This window comes from Delphinapterus leucas, chromosome 16 (assembly GCF_059928025.1).
Source record: "Delphinapterus leucas isolate spDelLeu-1000000601 "Yukka" chromosome 16, BTC_Dleu_Yukka2, whole genome shotgun sequence".
Classification (NCBI taxonomy): Eukaryota; Metazoa; Chordata; class Mammalia; order Artiodactyla; family Monodontidae; genus Delphinapterus; species Delphinapterus leucas.
The window spans coordinates 7519946-7543263 of record NC_143144.1 but is presented as its reverse complement, the minus strand read 5'-3'; the positions used below and the strand labels follow the sequence as shown (position 1 = coordinate 7543263).

General features: G+C 44.3%; 1 protein-coding gene across 1 annotated transcript in view; it reads left to right on the top strand.

The window, feature by feature from the left end:
* The window catches only part of PCNX2 (pecanex 2), a 278237-nt gene that overhangs the window by 199784 nt on the left and 55135 nt on the right, over positions 1-23318 (top strand). Inside the window, exons 24-25 of the mRNA XM_089897420.1 lie at positions 18688-18746; positions 22765-22980. Coding sequence (XP_089753546.1) covers positions 18688-18746; positions 22765-22980 — 275 coding nt within the window. The remainder of the gene's footprint in view (positions 1-18687; positions 18747-22764; positions 22981-23318) is intronic.

The window sequence follows — 23318 nt, the reverse complement described above, 5'->3', positions numbered from 1 at the left end:
TCTTTATTTTAAAGTCTATTTTGTCTGGTATGAGAATTGCTACTCCAGCTTTCTTTTGATTTCCATTTGTGTGGAATATCTTTTTCCATCCCCTCACTTTCAGTCTGTATGTGTCCCTAGGTCTGAAGTGGGTCTTGTAGACAACATATATATGGGTCTTGTTTTTGTATCCATTCAGCCAGTCTCTGTCTTTTGGTTGGAGCATTTAATCCATTTACATTTAAGGTAGTTATCGATATGTATGTTTCTATTGCTATTTTCTTAATTGTTTTGGGTTTGTTATTGTAAGTCTTTTCCTTCTTGTGTTTCCTGCCTAGAGAAGTTCCTTTAGCGTTTGTTGTAAAGCTGGTTTGGTGGTGCTGAATTCTCTAAGCTTTTGTTTGTTTGTAAAGGTTTTAATTTCTCCATCGAATCTGAATGAGATCCTTGCTGGGTAGAGTAATCTTGGTTGTAGGTTTTTCCCTTTCATCACTTTACATATGTCCTGCCACACCCTTCTGACTTGCAGAGTTTCTGCTGAAAGATCAGCTGTTAACCTTATCGGGATTCCCTTGTATGTTAATTGTTGCTTTTCCGTTGCTGGTTTTAATATTTTTTCTTTGTATTTAATTTTTGATAGTTTGATTAATATGTGTCTTGGCATGTTTCTCCTTGGATTTATCCTGTATGGGAATCTCTGTGCTTCCTGGGCTTGATTGACTATTTCCTTTTCATGTTAGGGAAGTTTTCAACTATAATCTCTTCAAATATTTTCTCAGTCCCTTTCTTTTTCTCTTCTTCTGGGACCCCTATAATTCGAATGTTGGTGAGTTTAATGTTGTCCCAGAGGTCTCTGAGATTGTCCTCAATTCTTTTCATTCTTTTTTCTTTATTTTGCTCTGCAGTAGTTATTTCCGCTATTTTATCTTCCAGGTCACTTATCCGTTCTTCTGCCTCATTATTCTGCTATTGATTGCTTCTAAAGAATTTTTAATTTCATTTATTGTGTTGTTCATCATTGTTTGTTTGCTCTTTAGTTCTTCTAGGTCCTTGTCAAACATTTCTTGTATTTTCTCCATTCTGTTTCCAAGATTTTGGATCATCTTTGCTATCATTACTCTGAATTCTTTTTCAGGTAGACTGCCTATTTCCTCTTTTTTTAAAGTACTAGTTTCTTTTTTTTTTTTTTTTTTAAATAAATTTATTTATTTATTTAGTTTTGGCTGCATTGGGTCTTTGTTGCTGCGCACAGGCTTTCTCTAGTTGCAGCGAGTGGGGTCTACTCTTAGTTGCAGTGTGCGGGCTTCTCATTGCGGTGGCTTCTCTTGTTGTGGAGCACGGGCTCTAGGCACATGGGCTTCAGTAGTTGTGGCTTGTGGGCTCAGCAGTTGTGGCTTACGGGCTTCAGTAGTTGCAACGCACGGGCTCTAAAGCACAGGCTCAGTAGTTGTGGCACACGGGCTTAGTTGCTCTGTGGCATGTGGGATCTTCCCAGACCAGGGCTCAAACCCGTGTCCCCTGCATTGGCAGGCAGATTCTTAACCACTGTGCCACCAGGGAAGCCCCACCTATTTTCTCTTCATTTGTTTGTTCCTGTGGGTTTTTACCTTGCTCCTTCATCTGCCGTGTGTTTCTCAGTCTTCTCATTTTGCTTAACTTACTGTGTTTGTGGTCTCCTTTTTGCAGGCTGCAGGTTCGTAGTTCCCATTGTTTTTGGTGTCTGTTCCCAGTGGGTAAGGTTGGTTCAATGGTTTGTGTAGGCTACCTGATGGAGGGGACTGGTGCTTGTGTTCTGGTGGATGAGGCCGGATCTTGTCTTTCTGGTGGGCAGGACTACGTCTGGTGGTGTGTTTTGGGGTGTCTGTGACCTTATTATGATTTTAGGCAGCCTCTGTGCTAATGGGTGGGGTTGTATTCCTATCTTGCTAGTTGTTTGGCATAGGGTATTAAAGCACTGTAGCTTGCTGGTCATTGAGTGGACCTGGGTCTTGGCATTGAGATGGAGATCTCTGGGAGAGCTTTTGCCGTTTGATATTACATGGGGCCAGGATGTCTCTGGTGGACCAATGTCCTGAACTCGGCTCTCCCACCTCAGAGGCTCGGGCCTGATACCAGGCCAGAGCACCAAGACCCTGTCAGCCTCATGGCCAGGAGGAAAAGGGAGAAAAAAAAAAAGAAAGAAAGGAAAAATAAATAAAATAAAGTTATTAAAGTAAAAAATATTAAAAATTAAAAAATTAAAAAGTAGTAAATAAAAACAGAAAGAGAGAGCAACCAAACCAAAAAACAAATCCACCAATGGTAACAAGTTCTAAAAACTATACTTAAAACCCCTAAAAAAACAAAAAACAGACAATCAGAACCCTAGGAATAATGGCAAAAGCAAAGCTATAGAGACAAAATCACACAAAGAAGCATACACATACACACTCACAAAAAGAGGAAAAGGAAAAAAATATACATATATGTTAAAAAAAAGGAAGAGAGCAACCAAATCAGTTAACAAATCTACCAGTGGTAATAAGCTCTAAATACTAAACTAAGCTAAACATAAAACCAGAAACAAATTAGATGCAGAAAGCAAACCCCAAGTCTACAGTTGCTCCCAGAGCCCACCACCTCAGTTTAGGATGACTCGTTGTCTATTCAGGTGTTCCACAGATGCAGGTACATCAGGTTGATTGTGGAGCTTTAATCTGCTGCTCCTGAGGCTGCTGGGAGAGATTTCCCTTTCTCTTCTTTGTTCGCACAGCTCCCGGGGCTCAGCTTTGGATTTGGACCCGCCTCTGCGTGTAGGTCGCGGGAGGGCGTCTGTTCTTCGCTCAGACAGGGCGGGGTTAAAGGAGCCGCTGATTCGGGGGCTCTGGCTCACTCAGGCCGGGGGGGAGGGAGGGGTACGGATGCGGGGCGGGCCTGCGGCGGCAGAGGCCAGTGTGACGTGGCAGCAGCCTGAGGCGTGCCGTGCGTTCTCCTGAGGAAGTTGTCCCTGGATCACGTGGGGACAGTTTCTTGCCTCTTGGGAGGTCTGAGGTCTTCTGCCAGCGTTCAGTAGGTGTTCTGTAGGAGCTGTTCCACATGTAGATGTAGTTTTGATGTATTTGTGGGGAGGAAGGTGATCTTCACGTCTTATTCCTCCACCAGCTTGAGGTGCCGCCTTTAGAAAGGAGGCTTTAGAAGCGCATTTTGATACTGTGATTCGTCATCCTTCTCTTTACATATAAACAATTGCTAAATAACCAAACTCTGTTATTAACGTGAAGCAGATGTTTAGGCTGGAAAGTATATATTTGACTCATGGCCCTGGTTATCTTAGCCAATGTCTCACTCCTAAAGGAGTCAACTGTCTTCAGCCCTAAAGAAGGAAAAATCCCATTAACGATGATTTTGCTTTCATACATCAAAAGCCTTCTATAAAATGTTAAATACCATAGCTATGAGGAGACACACATAACAGCTACCTGAAGGGCAAATAGAGCTTCATGGTTGTTACATTTCTATTATATTCTCTGGATTGGTTTTAAAATGTTAAATTGTTCTGGGCATTATCCTTGTCAACAAGTATACAGTAAGCATGTATGTGAGGCCACTGTGCTGGGCTTTAAGATAGGAATCATTCTATGTGATTGGTCTGCAAAAAAATCGACTCTGCATTCCATGCCCTTGGTCTCAGCCTAGTCAGCAAGAAGATAATCAGTGTCACTTCATCCTCAGCTCTCCCTGAGGCAATGATGTTCCATCAGAAAGCACCAGCTTTGCGGTCAGTCAGACCTTGAATAAAATCCCAGCCCGTATGCTTGGTTAGGTGTTTGACTTTAGGAAGTTATTCAGCCTGTGAGCCTCAGTTGACTCATGTGTAAAATGGGATGACTGTCTCTATGTGCCTCCCAGAAGTCATGAACACCAAATTAACCCTGTACCCATTTTGTTTTCCTTCCCTATATTTGTGTGTGCTCTCATTTCAACTTTTAATTCAGTTAAGTCTACACATATTTTATGTATCCTTGCAACCTACCTGAAATCATTTCTGAAATGGCAGAACACAATCAACCCATGAAAGAATACATGTGTAGACCACGGAGCATCACATCCACAACCAGCGTGATGTGAGATGCCCCATAAATACTAGTCTTCACCATCAGGTGCTGTGTTTATTTTGAGGCCTTAGCCAGTTCCAGAGCCCAGGTTCTGTTCTTTGAGCATCACAGCTGCCTTAGTGGAAAAAACAAGATCTTCAAAGTGCCACTCTTTTGTGGTTTATCAAACAACAAAAGAGATGATCAGAATACTTCAGCCAGTCTCAGTGAGCTCTCGTGGGTCTTACTGTGCTACTTCCCAGCCCCTTCCTGGGTTTGTAATATAGAAGAGAGACCAGCATGGACCCTTGGAATTACAGAATCCCCTCTGGACCGTCCACAGAAGGGAGGCCTCCTCCTACTCGGGGTGGAGCAGGACTTGTGTCTCACTGGGCAGCCCGTGTGATATTTGTCAGTCACAGCTGGGGCTCTAGTTGCTCTGAATCTGCTCCTTGTGGCATGACCCGGATACCCCAGTCACCTGGATACACCTGCTGATCCTGGAGCAACCCGCGTCCTTGGGCCTCCTGTACATTCCATCCTTTACCAGTTTGAAGGCAGCTCTCCTTCCCTTCTCAGGTCTCTGCTTCAGGCTTAACGGTCCTATCTGTGTTTTGTGTGAAATGGTCTAGACCTTGAGCATCTCAGCCGTCCTCATCCAGTTGTTTCCTGGGTTGACCCTGGCTGTGCCCTCCTTAGACTGCTCCAGGTGTCACCTACTCAGCTCATGGTAGGGGGACCTGTTACTTCCTCTGAGTCCTATGTTCTGCTCTCATTTATGCCTCTTAAAATTGCAACCCTCGCAATTATTTTACTCAGGTATTGCCAAGCCAAGTCTTCATCATCCCACTCTCATGCGTGTGTGTTTTACTGAAAAGCCAAAATTTACATTTCCTTTATCAATTCTCAGCTTCTTGGCTTTAACTCAACATTCCAGTCCTTAGAGGTCGATGTCACCGCTGTCCTTCATCATCTCTCCAGCCCCCTCACTTGTGCTATGTGCACATGGGCTTGCCTGTCACCATCTGGGTCTTCGTTCATGATTTGTTAATGATGATGAGCTGTACAGAGCCATGGATGCCTGACTTGGTTAAGGCAGTCAGAAAGAGGAATTCTCAACTTCACGCTTTATTTTCTACCTTTTTCAGAATGGGGAGGATTTTGCTGGATATTCTCTTCCCAGTGAGCTGTTTTAAGCATAGTTTGTAGATCTTTGTGCAAAGCATTGAGCATCTCAAAAGGCATTCTTTTTTAAGTATAAAGCAGGAAGCTTATATGGCTTATGTGTTAATAGTAAAATGCAGCACCGTAATTCAGATTTGCAGTTATGCTGGGAGGGATTTATATATTTCAACTCTCAATTAAGCTACCCCCCAATTTATCTGGATATGTTTTCAAAGCACCTGGACAAATTTACTGCGGAGAGAAAGTCATGAAGCTCCCTATCAGATGTCTTAGGGCTGTTAGAGCTCTCGGATGCACACGTAGGAGTGTGTTGGGCCCTGGATATGTTACTATTAAATGTAATAAAGGCAGTAGGAATGATGCAGCAGTAACAGGAGTGATCGTCGTCTTTTTGTATTTAGTGAACACCTGCTCACCTGCTCAGACATACTCATTCCCATCCTGACACCCACTTTGGAAGTAGAATTTCATTTTTCTCATTTCGCAGATCAGAAAAAGGAGACCCGGGGAAGTTCAGTAACTTGCCCAAAGTCACAGAATAAGGCAGTGGCCGATCCAAGATATTAACCAGGTCTGGCCTTATTTCAAGCCCTCTCCATTGTGTCCTGAAGCCTCTCAAAATATCTCCCACAGCAAAAAAAAAAACAAAAAACCAGTGACTGTCAGTTAAAGCATTTGCTCTTGACTCAAGAGCCTGTCTGGAAGGGAAGGCGGCTGCAGGCCGGGGCCCGGGGTCCCTGTGTACCTCACTCCAGAAAGGCCTTCTCTGGGTCCCTAGAGGAGATCTGTGCAGCCTCTCTCTGTGGGGGGCAGCGCCAGGTGTGGCAGAGGTGGCCATGCGCCCTGTCACCTCCTCAGAAGCAGACGTTGGTCCCAAACCTCTCCTCCGCCCTCAGGCAGGTCCAAAGTGACCCAAGTCAAAACCAACACGACTCTCCCAAGGTCACTCTCCAGTTCATCTGCTGAGCTGTCTCACTGATGACTAGACCACAGGAGCCTTGCAGCTCAGGGGCTTGGAGCCCCTCCGCAGGCTCGGCAGGAGGTGGTGAGGGGCCACCTGGCCAGGTGTGGACCGTCGCCGGCGAGTTTGTCTTTTGCTGATTCTGCGGGGACCTTGCGATGCTCCCGCATTCCTGAGCGTGGTGCCAAGGTGCTTCTCCCCGAGGTCCCGGTCGGCCGGGAGCTGCAGCCCCGCCTGCTTCTCCGCAGCCCCGGACCCTGAGCAGGGAGGCAGAGGGGCGGCCTCTTGGGTGTGGCCTGCTGCCTCCGGTATTTCCAGAGCGGGAACTGGGGGCCTCTCCCACTGGGAGACCCAGGAGCACCAATGACGTGAGGCACCAGGGTGCCCAGGTTCCAGATCTTGCCGGGCTGTTAAGTAACTTGATAGGCCTGTGAAATGGATCAGGAAACGCCCTCACTTCTCCTGGGGGCTGATGGTAGGTCTTAGGGAATTCTGCCCCCGGAAGGGACTCCGAGGCTGATGCATATATAAATCTGGGAGTTCTGAGCAATTTAAAAATGCCTGGGAGTCACTTTGAGGTTCCACATGTGTGTCTATTGATCCACGAGGCGTGTTTCGGGATTGACACGGTTTAGGACACGTGTGAGGAGGCAGTGCATTCCGGGACTTACAAGCACAGCCAGGGTGGGAAATCGGACCAAGTCTCGAACTTTCCAAAAGTGATAGAGGTGAAGAGAAGCCAGCAAGAAACATTCTTAGTTATGTAGCACGAAGTGGAGATACCAGGCAGACTGAAGAGCCACAGAAGCTCAGAGTTTAGTGTCAGTAAATCTCAGCCAGGTGGCTGGGGACACGTGGGCTGAGTCTGTGATGTACAGCCGGCAGCCTGCCTCACGTTTCATTCCACTCTAGTAAAACTGAGCCCTGTGTAAACATTTTCCTGGACTTCAGGCCACAGGTAAGCAAGAAACAGATGAGCAGGTGAGACCGTGGCCAAAAAGGCAAGAGAAAGGCAAGGTGTGAAACCCAGAGTTCCAGAGAGGGATTGTTTCTGCCTGGGACTTGGGGTGTGGCAGGCCTGCAGGGGAGGAGAATCATCTTTCCCACTGGGCTTGGTAGTGTGAGATGCAAGCCTAATGCTGCTGGCAGCCTTTTTGTCCCCACGAGGTGTGAACTGGCCTGAGAACACAGCAGACGGGCAGGGCCGAGGGATGTGGAGGATGATTCCTGATGACACCACGCACCCTAGCCCCTGAGTCCAGCTGGGCTCCATTGACCTTTCAGCTGTGTGAACCAGTGAGTTCCAGATTTTGCTTAAGCCATTTCCAGTTGGGTTTTCTGTCACTTGAAATCGAGAGACTCGTACTTAAAGCAAGTGACGGCTTTTTTCGAAGGGATCCTCCCTTCATAATTCTATTCGGAGGGATGACAGCACGAAGGCAAGACCTTCAGCACCGTAATTCTGTGAGTCTACATAGTCTAGAATTCCAGAGAAGGGTGGAGGGGCAGACAGGAGTCTGAGCCTCCCTCGCTCTCTGGCTGATACACCCTGTGTCTCAATCAGTCCTTCCACCTCCCTTCTCTGCCTTGGATCTGCTCAACTGGAAACCCAGGTCTATGTCTGAATGCTGTCATGTCTGCAACACTAAATGATGAACTTGGCCCCATCCTGCTGTTTTGCCGACGGATGAGAAAGCTCACACACACGTACCCAGGGGTAAGGGTTGGCACTTCGGGTGTGGTGATGAGCGATCATGCAAATGTATTCCAGAAGCATGCCGCTTTTGAGGAACTCCAGTGTGTTGCATTTCTCAGATAGCGCTGGTTTGAGCTTATTATTCATTATGCTGCAGTGCATAATTTTACTCAGAGTCCTGTGCCATCCTGCTGAGCAGTTACAGAATCTAGAAAGTGCAGAGTAGTGAAGTTGACCGGGCGCCTGCCGGAAGAGCTGCACCTGCCCACCTGCTTCCGGCCGTCTGGTGCTGTTGACTCGACATGTCAAGGTCACCCGGGAGTCAGAGTCCGGCTGATGGGTGGTTGCAGGGAGTATCAGCCTAGCACAGCACAAGGGCAGAGCCCTTCTCAGGCCTGGCAGCTTTTTCAGCTTTTAAGGATGTATTGGAGATGGGATTGATTGATTCTAAACAAAGGAGGGCAGAAGGCTTCAGCTTTTAAATCTGCATTGCCTCAAACCCTTTCACTGCAGGGCTCACACGTTCCTGGTGCAGGAGATTTTCTGGGCAGATGGAGGTATCTGCACAGTGAGGGTTCACTCCCCAGCACCAAGAACCCTGAGCCCTCTCGAAGGCCTTGCTGTGATCAGCCAACACGCAAAGTGCACGTTACTGGCCACGCCGTCCCCGTTGCCGACAGAGACATGGGAGGACCCATATGGGCTGTGGGGTGACCCCTCTGAGTCCTGGGGGACTAATGCATTTGAGGCTCTAGCTTAAGACTCACTCCTTACCATTGCAGTCATGGCATGGCAGGGGGCGCTCTTTAATCTTGTTACTGTCGACCGAAAACATGCACAACTGAAAAGTTGAGAATTATGTTTTATTCCGAGGACTTTCTGAGGACTTCTGCGTTTCTTGCTAATGCACCCTTAGAAGATATTAGTGTTGGGACAGGATCATTTTGGCCTCATTCCCTTACCACCCCTACACCTAGGAAGTATATACTGTATTATAAAAGAATATTTTGCCAGAAAAATTAATGTAGGAAGCTTTCAGTATTAGTGATATCACCTGTCACTATAGGTCATACAATCCTTTTTGAAGGTTCTTGGTATTTGGTTTTATTGTTCCTTTTTTTGCCTTCTCCTCGGAGTTCATTCCCCAAGGGGCCCTACTGTCCTTCCATGCAGTGCCCCTAGCCCAGAGCCCTGAAGTCAGCCTCTCAGATGGCTCCAAAGAGGTAAGGGGGGAGCCAGGATATAGAGAGGAGTTTTTGCAAGAAAAACCAGGTAGTCAGAACATCAAAGGGTTACCGTTAATTAAAGCAAACCAGACATCTCAAGTGAAGGAATAGAGCGCTTTTCTCTATATGGGCAGATGCAAGAGTCTGGGCTCATTGAGATCGTTCCTTTGATCTGCACCTTAACTATCTAGGGCCAGTGTCATGTTCTTTCCCATCCTGAGTCTCCTCAGGGTGCACGTCTGGGGGTGGCTGCAGTGGCTGAGAGCTTGGTGGTGGGCATCCTGTTTGCTTCCATCCTGAGTTCCCTCAGGGCGCACCGTCTGGGCGGCTGTAGTGTGATGGCTTGATGGCTGCCACATCCTTTGTCTACTGATGTGGCAGGTGCCATTTTTCATTCACAAAACCCTGAGCGTATTTCCAAGGCTGGCTTCAGTCCCTCACTATTGAAAGCCAAGACCTGACCCAGGCTTTGCGTGTGGTTGCTGTTTCGGGCTTCATGATACTATTGGCTGATGAATGAAATTAATGCATTATGTGAACATAGGAAGCCATGCTCTTTTTTCCTTGTCGCTTTGGAAACATTCTGCTATCATCACTCCATAGGGTTTAGAATGCTCTTTCGTGTCTGGATTACTGTGTTTGCCTCTCTCTGTAAAGGTAATTAAGTAGACAGATGCTCCCCATCAAGCTTGTTTAAATGAAAAATGACCAATAATGGAAAAATAATCGCATACATGAGAATTAGAAAAAATATTACCCGATAAGAATAACGGCAATTTAATGTATTATATTCCTTTTCTGATTTGTAATGTCTTACTAAGTTACATTTTAAAAAATTATTTGTTTTGGAGGTTGTGTGGTTGGAGCTTAATTTCCTAGAGACAGGGAAGGCTTTGGAGAGAGGTGTACTTTGAGGTTTGAGAGAAAGGAGAGAAAGCTCTTAGTGGATTTTAAAATTGCATAGAAAATGAAAATTTAAAAACGATTAATTTTAAGAGCCGTCCAAACATAATAGAACGCTAGCTTTCTAGCTAAAGTTATCATGGGCAAAGGAGAGCCACTTGGGAAGCCTTCCGAGGAGGTTTTCTTGTCATTGTCACACTGTCTGGGGGAAAAGCTGGGGCAGGTGGCAGACACTTGGAGGAGGTGAATGAACTCATTTTCTGTTGACTCTGGTCCCTGTGCTCCCAGAGCCAAGATTCAACACAATTTTAATATTTAAAATTAAATTTGAAAAACACTGTTAGAATAAAAAAAATACTATTTCTTTTTCCCCATAAAAAGTACTGATGTGGTGATATCAAAACTCTTTTCTGTTCATCCATTGTCAATCATGATGACCCTGGGTAACAGGCCTGTTACAAGGTTAAAGTGACATCTTAGTTTTTTTAATTTTGTAGTAGACTGCCATAGAAAGGACTCTGTATTTTAATTTCCTACCAAAAGTGCTATGTTTTAGTTGCGATTTTATGCACTCAGAAAACTGAGGATCAGAAGGATTATGTGATTCTCTCCTTTACATCCCTCAATAATTTAATAAGTCATAAAGCAAGTGAGAAACAGAAATCAGATTTATCAACGTAAAGTTGCAGTCTTATTCTTGGGGTTCCCCTGCCTTATTGTTTGTGTATTGTTTCCAGGCCGAATTATTTTGCATAGGGTACACCATCATTAAAAATGCAAACATGAGGGCTTCCCTGGTGGCGTAGTGGTTGAGAATCTGCCTGCCGATGCAGGGAATACGGGTTCGTGCCCCGGTCCGCGAGGATCCCACATGCCGCGGGGCGGCTGGGCCCGTGAGCCATGGCCGCTAAGCCTGCGCGTCCGGAGCCTGTGCTCCGCAGCGGGAGAGGCCACAACAGTGAGAGGCCCGCGTACCGCAAAAAAAGAAAAAAAAAAAAAAAAGCAAACATGAGATGTCAAACCTGCATAAATACCTTTATTTATAATTTTAGTCAGTGTAACTGATTTGATCAGGTGCCACATGGTGATGGTAGAATTAGGAGCATCCTTTTAGTTGAACTTGATTTTGTAACAGATCTGAAGACTGAGTGCGGGTGAGGTACAATGTTATACTTTAGGAGTGAATAAAATAGCAAAGGAAAAGTGAAGTCCATCTCAGCAGAAAACAGAGCTGTTGTGATTTTAATAAGTGCCACATCCCTTGAGGACTAAACGGCACCGTGTCTTAACGGGCTTCATGTTCGGAGAACGTGTCTTCTCGAGTTGTGTCTCTCCTGACACAAGTGGCTGTGAAAACGGAAGGATCTAGATGTAACTCACCAGGGCTGCGCATGTCACTGCAAAATCCTGCAGTCCCGTTGCCAAGGGTTGACGTTTCTTTTTGCTGTGTGCTCATCTTGATCCAAATTCTGTGCGTACCATTGGTAACTAATGAAAAAATAAATGTGTCTTCATCTCCAGGAGAAATAACACCCGGAACTCTAAATAAAACACTGTCAAACATTGGGCCTCTTTTTACCAGGAAGCTGTAGCACCCAGAAGTCAAAACCTTAAATCAGTCATGTTAATCCTGGGGAAAAAACCAGCAACACCCTGGTCATTTAATCCTTACGAATCTGCTACAATCCTCTGCATCTCCATCTTTTCAGTTCCCCATCTGGCTGACTCTTTGCCCAGCCACATGCAGCTAGATTTTTTTATTACTGTTTTTATTAGTTGCATTTGCAGAAAGAGAAGAAACACTTTTCACCCCCTAAATATTTATGACTTCCCAGTGAATGAATAGTTGGACTTCTTCTCCTGTATTTGGAGTGCTGGAGAGTCTTGGATTTTTCTGACTGAAATGGGAGAAGTGATCCTAATTTGTGATGCAAGCAAGTTAGGGTGAGAGATGAGAATCTCACACGAATGAATTGTAGTCACGGAATTCAGGCCTGCTATTAGCTATGGAGATTTTTTTAATTAAACTTTTTCTTTTAAAAGCTAAGTATAGATTCACATGGAGTAGAAAGAAAGAATCAAAAGAGATCTCCCCATGTACTCTTTATCCAATTTACATGTGTTAACGTCTTGTAAAACGATCACCAGGATATTGATGTTGGTCCAGTCAAGGTACAGACCATGTCCATCCCCACAGAGACCTCTCCTGCTGCCCTTTGATAGGCACACACTCTTCCTTTCTGCCCCTCCCTCCTTCTTACCTCCTGTCAACCACGAATCGGTTCTCCAACTCTATAATTTTGTCATTGCAAGAGTTTTATATGAACGGAATCATATAGTGTTTAAGCCTCGTGGGATTGGCTGTTTTCACTCACCATAGTTCAGTGAAGATCCTTCCAGGTTGTTGTCTGTCGGCAGTTTGCCCCTTTTAATTGCTAAGCAGTATCCCATAGTATGGAAACCACAGTCTGTTTAACAACTCACCCACTAAGGGACATCTGGGTTGCTTCCAGTTTTGGGCTATTATGAATAAAGCTGCCAGGGACATTTGTCTATGGGTTTTTGGGTGAACATAAGTCTTCACTTCTCTGGCATAATTGCCCAGGAATATAATTGCTGGGTCCCATGGTAGTTTTTTTAAAGAAACTGCCAAACTTTTTTCAGAGGAGTGACACCATTTTACATCCCCAGCAGCAATGCGTAAGGATCTAGTCTCTCCATATCCTTGCAAGTATATTGATGTTTTCACTATTTTATACGTTAGCCATTCTAATGGGTGTATAGTGATATCTCCCTGTGGTTTTAATCTTCATCTCCCTAATGACTTATGACACTGAACATCTTTTTCTGAGCTTATTTTTCATCAGTATGTCCTCTTCAGGGAAATGTTTGTTCACATCTTTGCTCACTTTCTAATTGGATTCTTTGTGGGTTTTTTGTTTTGCTTTTCTTACTGCTGAGTTTTGAGGGTTTTTTATATATTCTAGATACTAGCACTTTGTTGGATATGCGGTTTGCAAATATTTTCTCTCAGTCTGTACCTGGTCTTTTCATCCTTTTAACAGAGTATTTTACAAGGCAAACGTTTTTAAAAAGACGTTCTTGTCAAATGCACATGGACAGTTCTCCAGAATAAACCATGTGTTAGGCCATAAAACAAACCTCAATAAATTTAAAAGGATTGAAATCATGCCACATATGTTCTTCAGCTACAGTGGAATGAAATCGGAAATTAACAGCAAGAGGAAATCTGGAAAGTTCCCAAAGAAGTATAAAGTAAAGCTACTTAAACAACCAATGGGTCAAAAAACAAATCACAAGAGAAAATAAAAAATATTTTGTGATGAATGAAAATGAAAACATAATATATTAAAACTTACGGTATGTAGCAAAAGCAGTGCTCAGAGGGAAATTCATAGCTGTAAATGCCTAAATTAAAAAATAAGAAAAATCTCAAATCAATAAATTAGTCTTCCATGTTAAGGAACTAGAAAAAGAAGAGCAAACTAAACCAAAGCAAGCAGACAGATGGAAATAGTAAAGATTAAAATGGAGAGAAATGAAATAGATAATAGAAAATCAATAGAAATAATAAATTACACCAAAAGTTGATTCTTTGAAAAGATTGACAAAATTGACAGGCCTTTACCAAGAATGACCAAGAAAAAAAGAGAGAAGACTCAAATTACTAAAATCACGGAAGTGGGGACATTACTACCAACATTACATAATTGAAAGAGAATTCTATGAACTACCGTGTACCAACAAATTAGATAACCTAGCTGAACTGGAGGAATTCATAGAAACACACACCCTACCAAAACTGACTGAAAAAGAAATGGAAAATCTGAATAGACCTATAACAAGTAAAGGGAATTAATTGGTAATCAAAAAACTCCTAACAAAGAAAAGCCCAGGATGAGTTGGCTTCCCTCTGGAATTCTGTAAAATGTTTAGTTTATTTATTTATTTATTTTTTGCGTTACGTGGGCCTCTCACTGTTGTGGCCTCTCCCGTTGTGGAGCACAGCCTCCGGACGCACAGGCTCAGCGGCCATGGCTCACGGGCCCAGCCGCTCGGCGGCGTGTGGGATCCTCCCAGACCGGGGCACGAACCCGTGTCCCCTGCATCGGCAGGCAGACTCTCAACCACTGCACCACCAGGGAATCCTGTAAAATGTTTAAAGAAGAATTCACATCAGTCCTTCTCAAATCTCCCAAAAAAGAGTGGAGGAAGGAATAGTTCCTAAATCATTCTGTGGGTCCAGTATTACCCTGATACCAAAGGCAGACAAAGTCATCACAAGCAAAGAAAACCTTAGACCAATATCCCTTATGAATATAGATGGAAAAATCATCAAAAAATACCAACCCGGATGAAACTTGTGTATATATTCAACTTAAAAGGTGACAGTGTCCTTCTTTAGTGTCTGGCTGCCTTCTCGATGTCCAGATTTCTCTAATGCTGCCTGAAGCATGAAGAGAACTGCTGCAGGAAGGGGGACCCCTTCCAGGGCCAGTGAGTGGGCTCTTGTCTAACACTCAGAAATGTGTCTGAGGAGACAGACATGCTGACAAAGCAAGAGACTTTATTGGGAAGGGGCGCCTGGGCGCAGAGCAGCAGCGCAAGGGAACCCAGGAGGACTGCTCTGCCACGTGGCTCGCAGTCTCGGGCTTTATGGTGATGGGGTTAGTTTCCGGGTTGCCTCTGGTCCATCATCTTGATCGGCCCACATCTGGTCTGACTCGGGGTCCTTCCTCGTGACGCGCGCATCTCTCAGCCAAGATGGATACGGGCACAAAGGGTTCTGGGAGGTTGGCAGGACATATGGGCTGGTGTCTCCTCCCTCCTTTTGACCTTTCCTGAATTCTCCTGGTTGGTGGTGGCTTGTTAGTTCCGAGTTCCTTACCAGGACTTCCTGTTGTAAGAGAACTCATGCCAGTGGCTACTCTGGTGCCTGGCCAGGGCGGGCGGGTTCAGTCCATGGTCCCCCTCCCAGAACTACAGTCCATCCATCCTGGCTTTGCTGTATCAACAGGCATTCCAGCCAGTCACACTTCCCCATCAGAAATGGGAATACTTCTCCCATAAATTGTCTGTGTGTGCTGACAAACTGGAACCTGAAGCAGTAGAATTAAGTAAATTACTGTTAAATTATTTAAGCTCCTCAGATGAGGCCACATAAGACAGAAGGTGCTGGATTTAGACTAGGGAGGGAAAGCTTGAAGGGAGGGAACCAGCCCTGCCGTATTAACATAAGAAAGGGATGCTTTGAGTAAGTCAGTTTCTCTGGGAAGACCAATGATATTACTAGACTCTCGGCCTGTGGCGCTCAGGACAGCGTGGCCTAGCAATGAGCCTTGGCTTTGCCAGGCAGGGGCTGAGAGCACACACCGCAGACGCCCACCTGACCACACCAGCATTCTGTACTTCCCCTGAGATTGTGGAATGAGTCGGGAGCCTGCTTCTTCTCCCTGAGCAGCAGAACTGATGTTCATGCAATAGGAGCGTGAAGGCAGAAATCCAATTACTGAGCTAATTAACACCTTTGAGTGGTAAGCACCACATTTACAGGAGGAAAGCACTGGAGATAAGCTCAGAATACGCAGTATCGTTGACAGTTGGCCTTCTTAGTCTGGTGGCTGAGCCAGAGGCCCTGGGGCACACAGGCAGCCTAGCTTAGTTACCGCTGAGCAGAATTTAGCACTCTGCAGCCAAAGCCTTTTGCAGAGATAGCCTTCCAGTTAACATAGCTTTAGAAGGTGTTTTAATTCCGTAAGGAGTTTGGTAAATGGCTTTCTTTTGGCGCAGTCCCACTTTAAAAATTGTTTATTCTGCTGCTGAAAATTCCATTTGTCCTCGGTCTTAAGGTGAAATTAAAATTCCATTTAGGGACTAACTATGCCGACATGGGATTCCAGCCTTCATTAGAAAGAATTTTGTTGTTTGCTTTATTTTCTACCACCCCAGGCTCTTTTATTTTCAAAGCCCGTCTGAGGGGATTTGCAAGGAAACTGAAGCAGTAATAGAACATCGTGCTGGGGTTAATGGCCTTTTTGAGCTGTAACAGAATATTCCTCCTTTCCAACCCATCTGTAGAGTCTGTTTTACAAAACTCAAATAGGATCCTGCCTAGATGGTTCTCAAATATCTGAGACATAGGAGGAAATGAGAATACTTTTTTTTTTTCTGAAGACAAACTTTCTTATTTATTTAAAATACAGATGCATCTAAGCATCTTTTTAATCTGCTCTGATTCCCAAGAGACTAAGCACTAAAAAGTGCTCGTCATTTAGTTAATCACACTCAGTATGTCAACAATCACATTGAAATGTTATCCAGAAGCAGTCTCCTTTTTTCTTAGCAGGTGTTATCAGAGAAGAACACTTCAGCAGCAGTATTATCTTTGACTATTCATTTATTTTGTCAACAAATGGAGTGACTGCTGTGTGCCAGATGTCAGCAAAATGGTACCTCACGGTCCTTAGGGTCTGATGTAAGAGGCAGATGTAATCAAATTATCATGTGAGAAATGGAATATTGCTGAGTATTTGGGTCTACTTTTCAAATTAATAAATGCAATATTCTTAAAAAAAAAAAAAAGAAAAGGAAATGGAATATTTCCTGCCATGTCAGTAAACAAAGGATGTCACAGTCATCAGCAATTGATGGTGAGCTGGTGAGCCCTGAGGGAACTCGGGAAGGAAAAGAATACCTGCCATCTAGCAGCCATCAGACTGCAGCCTTTCCCTACAGTGAGCCCTGAGGAAACTCAGGATGTGAAAACACAGGATACTGGCCCGAGATAGCTGAGGTACACATCAAAGGAATGATTTCAGTGAGCCCAGACTCTAGCATCTGCCCATACACAGAAAAGTGCTAAATTCCTTAACTTGAGATATCTGGTTTTCTTTAATTAGCAATATGACGTTCAGACTACCTGCCCTTTGTTGCAAAACTTCTATATATCCTGGCTACCCCCTCACCTCCTCGGAGCAGTCTCTCGGGTTTACTTGAGATGCTGCCTCCCTGGCTTGAATTCCTAGAAATTCCCCCCAAATGAAACATAACTTTCAACTTTTAGGTTGTGAATATATATATATTTTTAGTTGACACACACAAAGATGTGTATGATGTAGAGTGAAGGCTCCAGAGGCCACCCACCTGGGTCCAGATCTCGGCTAGACCACTCATGGGCTCTGTGACTTTGGACATTTAATCCACGGTGCCTCAGGTTCTTGCTCTGTGAGAACAGGTATATTCACCTAAGAAGGTGGTTGTGAAGATGTAATGAGTTAATACAGGTGAAGTGCTTACATGAGTAAGTGCTACATAAATGTTAACGGTCAGCTTTAGTAGTAATATTAACTGTGACACGTGCTCCAAAGGAGAGGTATGAAAGTGTGAATCTCACCCAAAGCGGGTGCCAGGAAGGCTTCCCTGAGAAGGTGATACTTAGCTGGACGGGAAAGATTAGAGGAGTGAACAAGGAAAAGTGGGTGGAGCTGGAAAGGAAGTCCTCCAAATAGAGGACACAACAGGTGTAAAGGATGCAGGGGAGGGAGGGAGGGAGAAGGAGGTCAGGGCGTGTTGAAGGCGCGGAAAAAGAAAGCCAGGGTGGTTGGAGCACAGAAAGCAAAGGGCAGAGGGATGGCAAAGTCAGGGGCCAGACGTGGTAAAGATCGGACCCTCATTATGTTCAAACTTGTATGGTTTAGCCATATGAAATTGCCATTTTTGCAGGTCATAAACAGTTGAATATCGTCAACTTCATGTGGTTGACGTCAGTTTCACATTTCATCCTTCAAAGGATGACAAGACCACCACTCAATGTCTGAAATAAGTCAAAGCTGGTCCGGCACAGTCCCTCCAAGCAGAGCAGACTGTTGCACTGATAAAGGGTTTTCGGGACATCTGAAGGTCAAGGGCCGGTGAATTTTACAGACATAAGTGGGCTGATACCCTCTGCAGGGCAGTCACTTGGGGAGTGACTGTTGACCCCTGAGAGGTCTGGACTGAGTCTGTCCCTCACCAGCTGACTTTCAGAAGCAAGGGGCCACCATGGGCTGGCTGGCTTGCTTACCAAAGCTGTAAGTTGAGGTGGGTTGTCATAACTGCAAAGGTTTAAAACTGGTTCTGGCGGCCACTGGTTACCATGGCTACAGACAATCCACCTTTTCCTAAGCTTGTGAGAGCTGTTTTTATTCTTGTAGTTCAGCCTAAGAAAGGTCTGTAAGAATGGGCCCAACTCTTGAAGGCAAGTAGTGGAGACATAGACTACTAATCACGAATTTTCTGGAATCAATTTGAAAAGAAAGATAGCTATGTGTGCACTGCTCTGAAGTTCTGAAGGTGAGTGACAGTCCATTGGCAGTTCAAATGCTTGCTTTCATTTTGTGGACCGGGTGCTCAGAACTGATAAGATTGAAGGCCAATCTCCCATATCCTAAGTGCTAGTTATCTCTTCCCTCTGTGTGTTTTCTGTATTTTTCCCTCCCTTCCAACCCCTCCTTCTTCCGACAGCCTTGTCAAAGTGGAGCAAACACCTTAATATGTGAGCTCCATCTCCCCTGCATTTCCCACTCACACAGCTGATTCTGTGAGCCAACTGTCATTTGGAGGGATCTAATCAGGACCTCTTCCCCTTTTGTGGCCCCCTTCTAGTACAAGACACATGGATAATTCCAACACAAGACTGGTGGTCCAAATTGAAAAGGATCCAGGTAAGAGGATGTCTTCCTTCTCTCTTTTTATTTATTTATTTTGTTGTGTAGGTGGATTCCTTCAATCCAAAAAGGGGAATTAAGTACTCACTATTTTTTAATCATTGTGGAGACAATGCATGCTGACGGTAAAAATAAAACTGTGCAAATAGAACTGATCAAGTATCCTGATTTGGTTTAGAAATGCATTCCTCCATTATTTAGAAATGATTAGATATCTTTTCAGTATTGAATGACCCTGTTAATACATTTTAGTTTGTGTATGCTAAACGTCGAATATAGACAATAAACCTTGGTATTAGTCTTCTGGCAAAATTTGTTTTTGAAAAATGTCAGTGTTATGATGTCCTTAAAGGCAAGCAATTCCAGGATCCAGGATCCAGAAGTCTTCAGAAACTTTGTACCACATTAAGCTATGGAAAGATTTACCTGCCAGAAAAGTACTTTTTTCTTCCGGTAATCTATTTCACTTTTAACCATCCGACCTCTTTTTTCCTCATATCAGTATGCAAATTTCAACTATTCTGTATTTTTATCCACCTCACCCTCTCTCTCCCTTGGGCCAAAAATGTTGTCTAGGAAGAATTGTGTCATGCTTATTAGCTATGTTTGAATTGCGTATACATAATTAGTTTGAAATCATAATTTGGAACTTGAAAATACCTGAAGAGACAGGTTTCTTTTCTGTTTAACTTTACGTCAGCCCAACTTTCAGGGGGCATGGGTTGGGGTATAAGTATCTCTAATGTGGATCCGTGGGACTCTGTAACTTTGCTGGGCCATTGATATTAGGCATACGGACAGTTTCATAAGTGCATTGCACCTTTAGTTGTTCATAATTTTGTCTCATTTTAATCTAATTATACAGGTGTGTGGTCATGGTGCTCTAAGCTCTCCACTTTTAGTGGTATAAGTTCTTTTGTTTTATTCGAATGTCAAACAGTTTGAACAGTTAAGCAAAAGTTAATTCTCTCATTCAGGCCTTTCCTTTAAAAGTGCTAGAGACTCAAAGTAATCTCTGATTAGTGTCTCAGGACACATGCTGGTTCATCACAGAAAATGAATATCATGGCAGGTCAGGAAGGCTTCATCTGCATAGAAAGTTAAGCATACTGATACTTTATTAGACAACATGACCTGACTCAGTCCATAGGACAGTTCATTTATTTCCGTTAATCATGATTAGGTTATAAATGCACTAATTTCAGTTCAGCTTTTAACTGGCATGAATGCCTAGCAGTGATATCCATAGTTTGATAGTGTTATTTTGTAGATTTCTTAGCGGTGGATCAGTGATCTTCCTTATGCGGATGCACTTGGGGCCACTCTGCACCTTCCTGCACCTCCAGTCATGCTCTGGTTCCCAAGGGTACAGAGCAGGGAAGCTCTGTTCAGGTCTCTAGGCTTTATCTCGAACTTCCCTGAACCTCTATCTCTACTCCAGTAGCTGGAAGGGGTCCTTGAGCTTTGCTTTAGGCCTTTTCTCTTTGGGGCAACTCTATGCTCCTCTGACTTTCCAGAGCCAGAATTTACTCCCCAAAGAAAAGACGCTCTTAAAATAAAAGCACTGATGGCAAACTTTCCTCCTAGCCCCTCCCAGCACTTCTAACACCCCCAAGACCACAGACCAGGAGGACTTCCCAGTTTACCCATTCTTCTCAGAAAAGGTTCTATCCTTCATCGTGAGAGATCTGACAGAGGAAATAAAAGGAGTCTGGGCCCAGCAAGGAGATGACAAGAAATGCACTACAAAGCTCCAGTTTCACGCCCCTGAAACACACTAGCCTTCCACTGGGAAGCAGGGCAATCCGTCACGCCATCTCCTTTGCTGTATCCTTCCTCCTTCTTGGGGTCCTGACCCACCCGATTCGAATGGCTAAGGTTTAAACAAACAAGCAACAGTTGACGATACCAAGTCCTGGCCAGGATGCGGAACAGCTAGAATTCTCAGTCCCTGTGACGGGGCTGCAGAACGGTCCAGCCACTTTGGAGAACAGCAGTGCCACTCCTAGGGGTTGACTCAAGCGCAGTGAAAACGTGTTCACATAAACTTCTCTTCATGAGTGTTGTGAGTGGCTTTACCCATCATCACCAACACTGGAAACAACCCAAAGGTCCTTGAGCTGTTGAATGGATAAGCAAACTGTAGTAGCTGCATACAGAAGAAACAGAACAGACTGCTGCTCTATACCACAGTGTGGATGAAACACAAATGCATCATTCTAAGTGGTGGTTACGTGACTAGAAGCATATGTCAAGACTCATAGGATTGGACACTAAAAAGGGTGAATTTTACCCTCTATAAGTTATTCCTCAATAAGTCTGAGTTTGATATACATATATAACTTAAAAACAATAAATTGCCTCAATATATAATAATTTATATCTATGTATATAATATATAAAATATAGGTTTGTATATATATAGATTTGTGTATAATATATAATATTACATATAGATTTGTATATAATATATAATACTAGTAATGGTTTTGAATATTGTTGAATGTATGTATATATACTGTTTATTTCCTGTATATAATATATAATACTAGCAATAATTATTTATATTGTAGAATATATGTATGTATGTATGTATATGTGTGTGTGTATACACACACACACACACACAGTTTATTACCTGTAAATTATATCTCAGTGAAACCCTGGAGTCACTCGATGGGAATGTTCTCAGAGGCAAAATTTCTCTTAATGAAGCTGTATCATCTATGGTGTTACCTATCGTTCAACAGAGAGTGAGTGATTCTCTACTACGTGTTAGGAATTCTGCCAGTATTGGGATACAAAAATAAGCATATTCAGTCTTCCTTCACTGTTGGGTGCATTGGAGAAATCGAATGTTAATCAAATAACCATACAAAAAAAAACAGAAGTCAAATTCCAACTGTGACAAGTGCTTCAAAGCAGAGGGTCACAGTCCTGACAGCCTGTAACAGGGGACTTGGCCTGGCGAGGTGGTCAGTGAAGGCTTCCCTGAGGTGGCCGTCGAGTGGAGGTCTGAAGAATCGTAGCGGTAATAAGCCAGAGAGCAATGGAAGGAAAACCCAGGCAGAAAGATCAGTGTCTGCAAAGGCCTGGGGTGGGCGGGGGCCTGTGAGTCACTCAGCCGAGAGAAGTTCTGTGTTGCTGAGCATGAAGGATGAGGAAGGGGTTAGTGGGAGGTGAGGATGGAGAGTGAAGTGGGGAGCAGACCGCACGGCGCCCCTGGTGTGACCGTCCACGCTGGGTTGATCAGGGCTGTCCTAGCTTCTTCCTATGAAGGATAACTTATGGGACCCTATTACAGGCGATGTTATAAAGTCGTCTCTATCTTAAGAGCCCTGAGAAACCACTTTGAATCCTGGGCTGGGGGGTCCTGGACGGCACCTTCCCCTTTTCCGTCTGGAAAGCTTGTTCTGGCTTTGAGGTAGAGAATCGATGAGCGAGCAGGTCCCAGTGAAGATGCATAGGTGAGTCACATGACCACTGTGGTCATCTACTTGAGAAATCATGGAGCTTGGAATAGGGTAGGGGTAATGGGAATGGAGAAAAGTAGGAAGATGCAAAAAAATACTTGAAGAAAGTAAAATTGAGAGGCTTGGGTGGGAAGGAGTGGGAAGAAAGATTCCTAGGTTGTGGCCGACTGGATGGTGGTGCCGTTGGCTGAGGTGGAGAGTGGACGTGGGGACCTGACCTGGACCACTGCAGGGGGAAGCATCTGAAACATACAAGAGATAGGTCCACGAGGAAGTAGACGGGTCAAGAGCCCAGGCCAGAGATCTCAGCTGGAGGTAGGAATTTGTCAGGTGTCTCGTTTAGACAGGAACTCAATCCATTTGCGCAGATGACATTGACCAGAAAGAGTATAGCGGGAAGAAATAGGAGGGTGTCACCACCCTGATGGGCGAAGTGTCTGAAGATCTGATTCACCCCTAATCAAGAGACAGCTCCCTGTCTCCCAGGTCAAGCACGTTGCAGTCGGACTCACTGGGCATATTATTTCTCGTCCTGTCTTCAGGGAGCGATGGCAACAACCTCAATTCCATCTTTTACGAACACTTGACAAGGGCCCTCCAGGAGTCCCTCTGTGGAGACCTCGTCCTTGGCCGATGGGGTAACTACAGCTCTGGAGATTGCTTTATATTGGCTTCAGACTACCTCAATGCTTTCGTTCACCTGATTGAAATTGGCAACGGTCTTGTCACCTTTCAACTTCGGGGACTAGAATTCCGAGGTAAGAATCTCTTTATTGTCGAAGTTGTTGGCAGTCAGTCATTTGAGTTAATTACCGTGCGAAGCTTTAATAAGAAATCACCCTTAAAAAGGAAGAATGAAACGCCTGCCCTACAGGATGAGAATTAGGGAACTTGCTACAATCACTTTGTTCCATGTATTTGGATATAACTAAACCCCAGTCATCTGAGGTAATAATAAGGTGAAACGTCTGGTGTAAACCTTCAGAGTCGCAAGTCAGGGTTTTGGTTTCATTCCTTCCGGGAAAAGCTCCGAAGCAATAAGAGGGTGTGGACCATATGGAACCTGGTTCCTTGGGTTACGAGTGTCATGGTCTAT